Source organism: Lemur catta, chromosome 15 (genome assembly GCF_020740605.2).
Source record: "Lemur catta isolate mLemCat1 chromosome 15, mLemCat1.pri, whole genome shotgun sequence".
NCBI lineage: Eukaryota > Metazoa > Chordata > Mammalia > Primates > Lemuridae > Lemur > Lemur catta.
Genome location: NC_059142.1, coordinates 18,246,832 through 18,260,352, shown reverse-complemented (window position 1 = coordinate 18,260,352; position 13,521 = coordinate 18,246,832). Strand labels below are relative to the sequence as shown.

Below are 13,521 nucleotides of genomic sequence, written 5' to 3'. Positions count from 1 at the left end.
CCCACGGTTTATTGTCTTTTATTAAATTTGAAAAATTATCAACCATTATATCTTCAAATTTTTTCTATTTCTCTCCTTTCTTCTGGGATTCTAATTACATATAAGTTAGACTTTTTAATATTGTCCAACAGCTTTTGAATGCTCTATTATTTTTTTCTCACTCTTTTTACCTTCTTTGATTTTAAGCATGGATAATTTTAGTGAACCCATCTTCAAGGTCACTGATTTTTTTCTTCTACTGAGTCCAGTTTATTAATAAGCCTGTCAAAGGAATTCTTTATCTCTGCTATTGTCATTTTTATATCTAAGATTTCTATTTGACTTTTCGTTATGGTTTCCATCTCTCTGCTGAAATCACCTAACTATGCATGATGTCTACCTTTTCCACTAGATTCTTTAATGACAGTTATAATAGTTATTTCAACGTTTTAATATTTATATTAACACTATGATTAATAGTTATTATATATTATAATTGTAATTATAATAGTTACACATGTTAATAGGTGTATTAATCATAGTTGTTTTAAAATCTCTGATAGTTCCAACATTTGGGCTATCTGTGTCTGGTTCTATTGTGTGCTTTATCTCTTCCCAATGGGTCATTTTCCTCTTGCTTTTTAATGAGTTTTATAATTTTGTTAGAATGCTGGATATGTATATAAACAAACACAATTGAGGCAAATAGTATTTATTGTGAGGAATGGGCACATCTCTTCTTCCCTCAAACCATTAGTATGTGGGGTTGAATCAATCTAGACAGTTGTTGAGTTGAATTTGGGTTTTATTGTTGCTATAGTAACCTGTAGTGCACCATAGACTTCAAACCATAATGTTTTTTTGTATTCTACTCTCACAGTCAATACAGAACACTTCTGTGACCAGATGCGTCGGGGTTTTCTCCCACATACCAAGCAGACACCAACTGGGTATCCTATGATTTAATTCAATTCTGACACTATCTACCTGGAGATAATGTTAGATCCCAAAGATTAAGGGCTCAGTCCCAGAAGACTACCTCCACTTCAGACACCAGTCATAGGCAGTTGGTTGTCACCTATACTTCTGACTGACTAGCTACAAACTAGGGTTCCGGTCACTCCCTCCTTCAATTTGATTAATTTGTTAGGATGGTTCATAGAACTCAGGGAAACACATTACTTATGTTTACTAGTTTATTACAAAAGATATTTTAAAGGATACAAATAAACATCCAGATGAAGAGATGGATAGGGCAAGGTTGGGGGTGGGGGTGTGAAGCTTCCATACCTTTTCTGGGTGAGGTACCCTCTTAGCACCTCCATGTGTTCAGCAGCCCAGTAGCTCACCAAACCTTGTTCTTTTGAGTTTTTATGAAAGCATCATTACATAGTCACGATTGATTATGTCATTGCCCATTGGTGATCAACTCAACCTTTAGTCCCTTTACCCTCCCTGGTGGTGGTGGTGAGTACAAAAATTTCGTTCCAACCCTCTAATTACGTTTGGTTCCCCTGGCAACCACCCTCCATCCTGAATTTATCCAGGATCCCAGCAAGAGTCACCTCATTAGAACAAAAGATATTGGCTGGGGACAGTGGCTAACACCTGTAGTCCCCACTGCTTGGAAGGCTAAGATGAAAGGATTGCCAGGAGTCAAGACCAGCCTGGGCAATATAATGAGATCCTGTTCTCTAAAAAAAACAAAAAGAAGAAGAAGCTCTTATCACCTGGGAAATTCCAAGGGATTTAGGAGCTCTGTATCAGAGGCTCCTAACAGGAAATTACAAAGGTCTTAAGAGCTCTGTGTCAGGAACCATGGTCAAAGATCAAATATTAGAACAAAAGATTCTTCTAGAGCCCCTCCCTATGAACAAGGGATTCAGGAGCCTCTATGTCAGGAACAAGGGGCAGAGACCAATATATATAAATATATATATATTTCTTATTATATCATAATATCACAGGATCCAAGGCAGCTTGGAAAAATTTTACATACATATATTTAATATATGTGATTTTGTACATAGTTGATACTCTAAAATTTTTTGCTAAGTGGATTAATGAATGAATCTATGAAAATATTTGGAGAACAGGGTCCCAACACTTAAGAGAAGTTTACATTTTAAATTAATGATGTCATTTGTCTTTAACTCCCATAAATAAGTGCACATAGTTCCTACCTGCTAGGAACTTCTTTAAAGTGTATTCTACCACCCCTGTCTCTACAACTTAACTTTCCATTCACTATTCATCTTCTGCCTTCAGCATTCTATTGAGTGTTGTGTTAAACACTCACCGCTTGAACTAGTGGTTGTAAGGACTAGTCTTAGGAAATTGGCTTGAATTCTGACCTACCAATTGTGTGACCTTGGGCAAATTACTTAAACTCTCTGTTTTAACTACATTAAAATTGGGGTTTTAATACTTATTTCATAAGGCTGTGGGTGAAATTAAATTAGATGATATATGTCAGGCATTGGTATAATGCCTCTCACAGAGGTCATCAGTGATTAGTCAATAAGTTCAATAATTTCTTTTTACCTTACCCTCCTTGATTTCTCTTTAGAGAAACTATTGACACTATTATTGACCTTGACTGACCTCAGTTTCCTGGACCTTTTTATCTACTGGTCCTTCTACCACTTTTTGCAGTTATCAGTATCTTTTACTGGCTCTTCTCTTCAGCTCTCCTTTTGAGTGTTTGTCACCAAGGGTTTATCTATCTTCAGCCTTTTTTTCTCCTCCTACCTATCTTCTTTGGGTAAGCTCTACTAGCATCCTCCTAAAAATGCATCCTTCTATCTGTTCATATTCAGGGTTTCAAGATTCAGAAGAAATCCAGGTAAAAGATAGTTCTTATCTTCTTGAAGCTCACTGCAGCTTCAAACTCCTGGGCTCAAAGAATCCTCCTGCCTCAGCCTCCCAAGTAGCTGGGACTATAGGTACCTGCCTTGATGCCTGGCTTATTTTTTTTTTTCTGTATAGATGGGGGTCTCACTGTGTTGCCCAGGCTGGTCTTGAACCCCTGGCCCTAGGCAATTCCTCTGCTTCAGCCTCCCAAACTGTTGAGATTATAGGCATGAGCTACCATGCCCAGCCTTATCTTCTGTGAGTCTGGGAAATTGGAATGATTTATGATTTGACTCCTACAGTGGGAAATCCCTTCCTCAAGGATAATTGACTACTCTATCATAAATGATTGAAAGTCTTGCAAACCATGTTGCCAAATGCTGCAATTCACCAAGTTACAAATCTTTTGGGAGTGAGTGTGAAAGGTCTTTAACTAGATTCATAGAAGCTCTGTCTTGTAGCCAACAACCTACACTCTAGGCTGACTTCTAGGGTTTCATGGGTGGAGGTATGAGATGTGCAGAATATTATGCACTTTGAATATTTTTTTAAGACAAAGTCTTGCTCTGTCACCTCAGCTAGAGTGTGGTGGCATGATCATAGCTCACTGCAATCTCAAGTCCCTAGGTTCAGGTGATCCTCCGGCCTCGGCCTCTAGAGTAGCTGGGACTATAGGCATGTGTCATGACACCCGACTAATTTTTCTATTTTTTAGTAGAGACAGGGTCTCGCTCTTGCTCAGGCTGGTATTGAAACCCTGAGGCTAAGCATTCCTCCCACCTCAGCCTTCCAGAGTCCTAGAATTACAGGCATGAGCAACCTCGCCCAGCCTACTTTGAATAATTAAAATGCAAGGTAATATTATTCTGACTGGACAACACCTCCATCATTTTTCAATGGACTTGATTCTGTATAACTTCCTGCCAATGCATCATAATATATTAGATGGCCTTCAAATTCCTACCAGAAACTTCTATCAAGTGATTGAGCAGGTATCTTAAATGAAACACCTCCAAACTTAAACTTAATGTATCATTCCTCAAACTTGTTTTTCTCTTTTCCTTATTTCATTCAATGGCATCACTATCCATTCAAGAAAAGAACACTCAGGAAGCCTTAATTTCTCCTCTTTCGTTCCTTAGATCCAATTATGCCCCCAATCCTAATGATTGTATCTTTTTTTTAGTTTGGGTTCCCCCAGAAAAGACCTTGATCTAAGGATTTCAGTGCAAGTTCATTTTTCCAGGAAACAATGGTAAAGGAGTAGGGAAGCAATACAGGAAAGTGAAGGAAACCAAACAAGTGCATTATCAGGCAGGTTACACGGTGGGCAGCTGAGGCTCAATACTACTGGAGAACTCTAGAACACCGGTCCCCAACCTTTTTGGCACCAGGGACCGTTTTCGATGGAAGACAATTTTTCCATGGACCAGGAGGCGGGGATGGTTTCGGAATAAGTCAAACACATTACATTTATTATGCACTTCATTTCTATTATTACTACATTGTAATATATAATGAAATAATTATACAACTCACCATAGGTTGGAGACCCCTGTCTAGAAGACAGTATAGAACATACCTCAGAAATGTCCCACCTACAGGACTATATGTAACTCCCTATCCGTCATTGCCTGGGGGCTTCTCCCATGGATGTAACCTCCCAAGCACTTCTGGCCTATCCCCACATTTAGACTGATGGAAAGCCATTAGACAGAATTGCAGGTGCTTACAGTTGGAGACTATCCGACTGTACTGAAAGAGTGAAGCTCATGGGATATGGTTGGGGTACTCACAATGTCTGGCATAGCCTAGACTAGAACAAGGGGCAGAGAGGAATTCACTTCAGGTGCAACATTTAAGGTGCAAAATTTACCTTCATTCTCTCTTCTACCACTCCTTCACACTTCCAGTTATCCTCTACGTTGCTGGAGGAATTAACTTTTTAAAAACACCAACTTGATCACATCTGTCCTATGCTTAAAAAACACAGAATAAGACTAGGCGCAGTGGCTCACGCTTGTAATCCCAGTGCTTTGGGAGGCAGCGGTGGCAGGAGTTTCAGACCCTGTCTCTATTAAAAAAATTTAAAAACCACAGAATAAAATCCAAACTTCTTGATTTATATGAATAACTCTTTACAGATTGACTATAGTTACCTTTTTAGCCTCATCTTCTGCCACTTTCTTTTATGTAACTATGCTCTGCTGCACGAATGCTTCAAACACTTTGAACTTTCATACCCTTGGATATATTGTTCCTTCTGCCTCAAATGCTCTTCCCCCTTCCTTTACACAAAAATTCTTACTAGGCTTTTTTTTTTTTAAGACAAGATCTCGCTCTGTCACCCAGCCTGGAGTGCAGTGTCTTAATCATAGCTCATAGCTCACAATAACCTCAAACTCCTGGGCTCAAGTGATCCTCCTGTTTCAGCTTCCTGAAGTGCTGAGATTGATTACAGGCGTAAGCCATCACACCCAAATTCTTACTGGTCATTTACAATCGAGTTTAGAAATCTATTTCTCTGTGAAAGTTTCCCTGACTGCCCCAGGAAAATTAATTGCTTATTCCTCTTTGTTTCTTAACATTTTGTATGGACCTCTACCCTTGCACTTTGCAGATTGAATTGCATCCTTTTTTTCACTAAACTGGGATCTCTTCAAAAAGGGAGGTCTTAATTCATCGTCTTTAACCCCAACATCTGCCTGCATATAGAAGGTACCCAATAAACCCTTACTGAGTTGAATTTATCTGGGTGCATTTAAACAGAACAGATTTTAAAAGAAATGGAAGGAAGCATCAGTTTCCGGAGATGGACACCATAAGCAAAGAAAGCAGGCTGTGAAAATGTACAGTTAGGAGCTATCACATATATCTATTTTATATTATTTATTATTTATGAAGTACTTCAAAAAGGCTTCAAGGCAGCTATTTTTAAGTCTTGGAATCTGTTGTCTCCAAAGGCAGTACTTTTGGTTTATTCCACTAGAACATGTGCTATGTTGATAAAAAGAAAAGCAAATATTTTAGTCTAGAGCATTATATACATACTATTTCAAGTTAAAGGGTCCCTAGTTTGTAACTGCCCTGAAGACAGAGACTGTGTATGTATAATTTACTTCTTACACGACAGCTACCTCCTATATACACAAACTCTTAAATGATTTTTGGCATAGCAGTAATTTGATAATCTGTCACTGACTCTACAGTCATTTTCAGTGAAATAGGAATCATTTTAATTCCTCAATATGAATAAACCAGATAAATCATATTCCCCCAGAAGTCTTCCCCACCAAAAATGCTTTTTAGGGAGATTATTTTTCTGTTGTCTGTCTACCTTTCTCACATGAATTAGGTAGCCATCAAAGTTTCACTTTACCTCACCTTGATTGTTATTTCAAAAATTAATGAGGATGATAATAATGTTAAAAATTCAATTGCATTACTGTTGCTATTTGTTTTGTTGTTTTTTAAAATGATAATGATGATTACTATGGTGAGTTTTCTTGTCTCTCTGAGCACCGATCTAGCTTTGATCAGTAACAACAGTAATAACAGTAATACAGTTTGAAAAGTTCAGCAGTTGAGAACTTATTATCATTCAATAGAATGGTGGAGTGAGGTGGGAGTTAGGGGTGACTGAGATTTTGATCTTCCAGTGTATTTGTTGTGTGCTAATATTTTCTTTCTCTATTTTTGTTATTAATACTGGTCTGGTAATACCTGTCCATGTCTTTTAGTGGTTAAGATGAATGAGTCAACATCTCAAGAGGAACCCAAACCTGCTCAGGTTCTTGTCCTACATAGGTTTCTAACCATTTATGAAAGGATTTGAGATTCAACATTCTTGGGAAAATCAAAATGCAGTATTATAGTTTATCATTTAATTATTTCTCTTTGAAGTATTCTACATCAGGGTTTGACAGAAAATGCTGAAAAGGGGGGTAAAAATAATTGTTGGGTCACAGTGACCTGCTTCTAGTTGGTTGGCATTCCTTAATTATATATAACAAGTCTGTGTTACTGTTTGAATTTGTCAAACAACTACTTCATGTAATTTTATTTGGTATGATATGTATTCATTATGTGAAAAATTTTCAAATAAAAAGCTTGTTGTGTTAAAGTTTAAGCTCCTTTCAGACACCACTTGCTAACACTGTTTCCATTTCAGGAAAATGGAAAAGAAGACAATGAAAAGAAACAGGATTCAACTGAAGTGGAAGAGCTTCATGAGGTAGAGTTTTCATGAATAATCAGATGTTAATGCTGGAGAATAAACTGGATAAATTAATTTTCTTATGAAAAAAGAAAAGATATGGGCATTCAAAAAGATAAACAAAATGGCTAGTGGAAAAAAAATTCATGTTGATTATCAAGCTGACTCATTCAAGTAAGTTGTAGGAACCTCCCATAGAGATAAATTATTTGTGAAGAACTATTATAAATTACAAAGAAATAAAGGTTGCTTTCTAAAATCAGAACTATTAAATACAGTAACCACATGTTTTAGGGTAACTTTACTATGATTCTGAAATTGTAATTTCTATGTTAATCATTTAATTAACTTTGTGTTTAAATAAATACAAGACTACAGTAAGGAAGAACATTTTATAGAAAAGGGAAGGCAATTGAAAATAGTTATATAGATTCACCACTAAGTTAACTAATGTGAATTTTTAAAATATCCTATTATCATTTTTTACAAGTACATCAACATGAGTGCAAAAAGCTATTTTGTCACTATTATTCATCAAACTAACCTTTAATTTCCTCAATTAAAAAGAATGTTTTTCTTTTCAGCACAAACAGGAGGCTAGTAAAAGAAAATAGTAGCATTTCTAAAGGTCTGATTTCCCTATGTTGTGGTCTCAAATTATATTTCTATAAAGTATTGTATAATTCAAGGATTAATGTACATCTAAAATGATATTCCTAGCATAGTACTTTGTTAGTAATAGGAAGATGTGATGACATATTGAGCCAATGCACTTTATCTTGTGAATGCAGTAAACAGACTGTGATTACTGCTTTGCTTCTGATATACAGCATTAGATCCTAGAAAAATTAAGTAGGAAAGTTTGGTTAACTCCTACAAGGCAATTAACTCTCCTTTAATTGAGAGAACTGATGCAACTTTGAGGAAAAGCAAGTCATTTTGAAATTGGTGTTTCTTTTCTTTCAAAGAATCCAGAAGATGTTTCTGTAATAGAGACCAGCAACGATGTGGTGGAAGAAGCAACAGATGAAATTGAATCTCAAGGTAGAGACCTAGCTTTTCCCCTACACAGAATGTAAAACTATCATTAAATTTCCATTGGGGATCTATTCTTCAAGATTTTGCATTTTAAAAAATATACTCCCAGGTGGTATTTTAAATGCAATTTGGGAGATAGTTTAAAATGTATTCCCTTTGCCTATTAATGCTTTTGGTGCAATTTTATGACTATCCATCTTATACTTAAGGAGAAAATTTATCTAACAGAGCTGATTGACACCTAGCAGACAACCCATTAATACAAAAATAAAATGAAGAACTCTAGTGATTTAGCTGCTTATTGTTCTTGGTCCTGTTTATTCTTTTTACTCCTATACTTGATCACATATTTGTTCTGATTGATCCAAAACTTGACTCCTAGCCCCATCCTTTACCCAAATTTCACATAATTATGCAGATTGAAATTTTACAGGATTAAAAAGGCAACAAATAAGTGGACAAGACATTCATCTCTTTCACTATAGTTCTTCTAATTCCAGATACTCAGTGAAATCCTTTACAAACAGAAATCCTGTATAATATTTAAAATTTGACAATTTTACTATAAATTCCCTTCAATTCATCTTATAAGTATTGAGTGTTTAATATATGCTAGGCTGGGCTAGGCTGAATTACAATAATTATTAAAGTGTTTTCTAAACTGTAAATTGTTAAATAGACTCTAGTTATAACTTTTAGGTGATTACTTTTTTCCAAAGTGTTTTTCTGTCTTTTAAACCAATTAAGGGTAATTATTTACTATTTATTCTTATTAATGCATTTTTAATACATACTCATCAGGAACCAAACTTTCTAAAACTTATTCTATATTTCTTATAAACTTAGTACTATTTTTTACAGCTTCAATAACTTCAAAAATTTTCTTCCTGGCAAGTCTACCTGTCATCTTTCACTTGCCCTCATCCCCAATTTTCCTGATTTTACTTCCTCCTTTACCCTAAACTTCTACCTCCAATACTGTATACATATTCTTTGCCTTTACCTTAATTGCTTGGGCCAGGTATATAAATTAACTCTTTCATTTTAAACATGCCAAACAAAATTGTGATCTAGGTAAAATTGTTATAAATTTAATTAGATGTTAACTTTAATCAGTTTTTGGCCAAATTTGCACCTCCCAAACTTCACATGTGTATTCTATCATGTAATTTAATTTATTGCCTCCCCAGAGAACATATCAAGCAAGAGTTTGTAGTCTTTCCTGTTCTTGTACTTTCACTTTCTCTTACTTATTTCTTTTCAATGTATGGTAAAGGGAAGTGTGTTTTATTTGTTTAAGTCTATCCATCTTAGTATATGAAACTGAAAACACTGCAGTTGGTTGTTGTGGCATCAAATACAATGCAGTGTACTTACTTGTTCAATCATCAGTCACTATTAAACCTTATATTCTGAATCCCCCCTTTGTGAATATGTATGTATGTGTGAGTCTGTACAAAATAGAAACAGGAACTGTTACTGCAATTTCAACATGTCAAAGGAAGTGTCTTTAACCTTGCTATATACCTGTCAAAATTAAAGTCATGTTACCGTGACAAGCAGCTCTCACAATGCACTCAAATACATGTCTTTGCTAGAAAATACTGTGGTTAAATGCACCATGTCAATTCCTCATTTCTTTACCCTGATTATTCTACTTTTCAGGCTATGAGATCAATGTGCATTTTGAGCATTCTTTTAAAACTATGTTTGCTCAGTTCTATTTTTATTACACAGCTCTAAGATTAACAAAGTTTTGTAGGAAACTGCCTTTTTCTATATCTATTGCATTTTAATTTCAGTAGTGTTTAGTGGTGCCTCTTTTTCTCCTTATTTTGCCTCTGTCATTCTACATTATGTACAAATATTAAGAAATCTTGATAATAAGGACAAGGCAGCTGAGTTTCAGACAGGGCCAGTGTTTAAAGAGAACATCATACAGCTTATCAAGTAGCCCCACTGGGGCAATTTTCACCAGTTTAATCAGCAGCCAGTTCCACTAATGTTATATTCCTCCTTGTGAAGAAAGAGCCTGCTAAGGCTTATTATAATGTGTGTTTTTAATTCATTTCTATTTATGTTCTTAAATAGGTTTTATACTGAGGCTGTGCCCAGCTGTGGGCCATGCACTAAGAGCAGAAGATGATAAAAGTCACTTATAAGGCTAGAATAACGTTTCAAAATATGTTTAAGGAACTCTTTTGTGTCCTACTTATTTAGGTGAAAGCATTTATGCCCATAATGCCTGAATAGATCTTTGTATGTTAGAAGGTGGGCTAGTAGAGTGGCAAAGGTGTAATGTCAGGGGAGGGCTTGAAAAGCTCTTAATTCTAGGAATAGTCTAGGAAGATGATCCTGAAAAAAGAATTCTAGTGCTTAGTATAGTGCCTGGTACATAGTGAGAAATCAATAATTATTTATTGAGTGATGTATAAATGAATCAACCAACCTATCTGTAAAAAGTTTAGGAATGTCCAGGCACAGACCTGCTTGGGAAAAAACAAAACAAAACCCAGTACCTCTTTGAAACTATATTCAATTAAACCTCTGAATTAATTTGCCATTGGGGCAGGTTTGTAATTTGTGATCCTTGAATTCAGAGGTCACTCAGTCAAAAGACAGCTTCACATAGGCTTGTTCAGAATCCTGATTTATTGACCCTACTATTGCTGTGCCTTTTTTTCTTTTCTTGGTTTTATGGCTCTGAGAGAGAAGCCTTTAACTAGAGTTGTAACCAAACACATGTCTACTTCCATTCTTTGTATCAGGGGGGATAATGCAAGCATAGGATCATTGCTTAGCAACCTGTAATAGCCAAGCACACTAGAGGAGCACTAGCAAGCTGCCCTTTTACAAATGAGCCATGGCAGATGGGTAGATATTAAGTTACATACATCTGTAGCTCTACCCTTGAACAGCTTGGGTTTGAACTGTGTGGTTCACTTACACGTGGATTTTCTTCCACCTCTTCCATCCCTGAGACAGCAAGACCAACCCCTCCTCTTCCCCCTCCTTCTCACCCTATATAATGTGAAGATGATGAGAATGAAGACCTTTACAATGATCCACTTCCACTTAATGAATAATAGATATATTTTTCTTCCTTATGATTTTTTTAATAACATTTTCCTTCTCTAGCTTACTTTATTGTAAGAGTACAGTATATAATACATATACAAAACATGTGTTAATTGACTGTTATCAGTAAGGCTTCTGGTCAACTGTAGGCTATTAGTGGTTAAGTTTTGGGGGAGTCAAAAGTTATACTCAGATTTTCAACTGTGCAGGGGTTGGTACCCCTAGCCCCTGCCTGCATTTTTCAAGGGTCAACTGTACATTAGAACTTGCAGATTTGGAAGAAATTGCTCTCTTTCACATTTATTTAATAATAATAAAATCATTGCATTAATGAGCATTGTGACAAAACAGAATAGAAACACACCCTTACCTCTTCCCCCTGAAAAAGTAGTTAATTTGTTTGCAAATCCAACTGAGAGGTGAAGGGGAACATTATACTATCCTCTTCACTTTCCTCATAGTGGAATAAGAGAATTGGCTAAGGAGGAAATCAAAACTTGGGAGGGAGTTTCATAAATACTATACACTATTAGACTTAAGACATTCTGTAGATGAAATGTTGGCTTTTGAAGAGTTTCTTTTAAGACTATTTAATTTTTCTCCTGGACAGAAAGATGGGATAGGATTTTTTTTTTTCTTTGAGACAGGGTCTCACTCTGTCGCCCTGGCTAGAGGGCAGTGGTGTCATCACAGCTCACTGCGACCTCAAACTCCTGGGCTTGTTAGGCCTATCTGGATGTTCCCTGGCCCTCAGTTCCCAGTGTCAAGAGTGAGTACTGGTACCGAGTTGGGCCAATGACGGAGTGATCACAAAGACGAAGCAATCCCACACAGTTTGTTTACAGGAAAGAAACTATTCAAAGTGAAAGTAAAGAAGGAAACTACCCAAAGTGAAAATATGTTCCAAAGAGAGGAATGGGTCAGTATTCACAAGTGGAGGAAGACAATGAAGACTCCTAGGTGGTTTCCTTTTATTGGCCTGGCCCCATGAGAGGGCTTAGAGGAGGTGTGGGATATTACCAAATGATTATCAGGTATTTTCCTGATTGGTCCCTGTCTTCTCGCCTCTAGATTTGATCTCTACCTAGCATGCTTAAGTGATTCTCCTGTCTCTACCTCCTGAATAGCCAGGACTACAAGTGCATGCTACCATGCCCTACTACTTTTTCTATTTTTTGTAGGGATGGCTGGGGTGGGGGGTGGGGGGGGAGTCTCACTCTTGCTCAGGCTGGTCTTGAACTCCTGGCCCCAAGTGATCCTCCTGCCTTGGCCTCCCACTGTGCTGGGATTACAGTTGTTAGCCACCGCACCTGGCCCCCTATTATATATTCTTGATCTCACTCTCTTGTATCTCCTCAGACCCTGAGGATGATGGATCTCTAAAAAAGTCAAGCCTATCCCACCTTTAAAGAAGAATCTTTCACCACAAATAAAGAGAAAAAAGAAAAATCCTTCCCTTTAGAGTCACACTCCTTATAATAATTGTTCACTCATTCAGTCTGCACTTCATCTCCAAGTTTCTCTTCGATCTATTGCAGTCTAGGTTCCATTCTCAGTCACAGAAATTGTTTAGTGAAGAAAAACTGGATGCTAAATTCATGTGTACTTTCTACTTCTTATATCACCTAATTTTTCTGCAGCATTTGACACTGTTGATCACGTCCTTTGTAGTGATATATATATTTTTTTCTGCCCAACATCTCTTTGGGAAACCACACTTCCCTTCTTCTTCATCCATTTGGTTCAGATGTGGCTGACCTCACCCCTCCAGATCCAGGAATAGATAGTGATCCAAACCTGACCAATCAGAATTCTCACCACCCTTCAACACAGTGGATGGGTCAGAGATAGATATATAATTTATGCCAAGTCAATTAAAACCTTTCTCAGATTTTTACAACTGGAATTTAATAGCAAATCTTTTTTTAAAAGTCAATGGTTATAAGAATTATGTAAATTTAAAGCTGCTAGTGACTATTTTTATCAGCATGTGAGGGCAACCTGCCTATAAATTAATACAACAGAGCAAAGCAGAGACTAAGATAGATTTCATCTGTGCCTGAAAACAGTTATATCCCTGGACCTTCCAGCTACATGAGCTAATAATTCCATTTTTAATTTAAGCTACGTGAGATGGATTTCTTTTGCTCACAACTGAGAGATCTTTAATAATGCATCCTTCTTGAAACTCTTTCCTCTTATGGTTTTTGTGATTTTAATCTATCCTATTTTCCTCCCCACTCCTGTGTAGGTATCCTTTTTTGTCTATTCCTTAAAAATGTTTCCTAAGAGTTCTTTCTTTATCCTCTTCTCACTCTCTCTGAGTAAGCTCATCCTAAAATAACAATAACTATAAA

At 36.5% G+C, this 13,521-nt stretch overlaps 1 protein-coding gene across 1 annotated transcript in view; it reads left to right on the top strand.

The window, feature by feature from the left end:
• Positions 1-13,521, top strand: part of EFCAB5 (EF-hand calcium binding domain 5) — a 121,639-nt gene that overhangs the window by 5,735 nt on the left and 102,383 nt on the right. The window contains exons 2-3 of the mRNA XM_045526989.1: positions 7,004-7,066; positions 8,017-8,092. Coding sequence (XP_045382945.1) covers positions 7,004-7,066; positions 8,017-8,092 — 139 coding nt within the window. The remainder of the gene's footprint in view (positions 1-7,003; positions 7,067-8,016; positions 8,093-13,521) is intronic.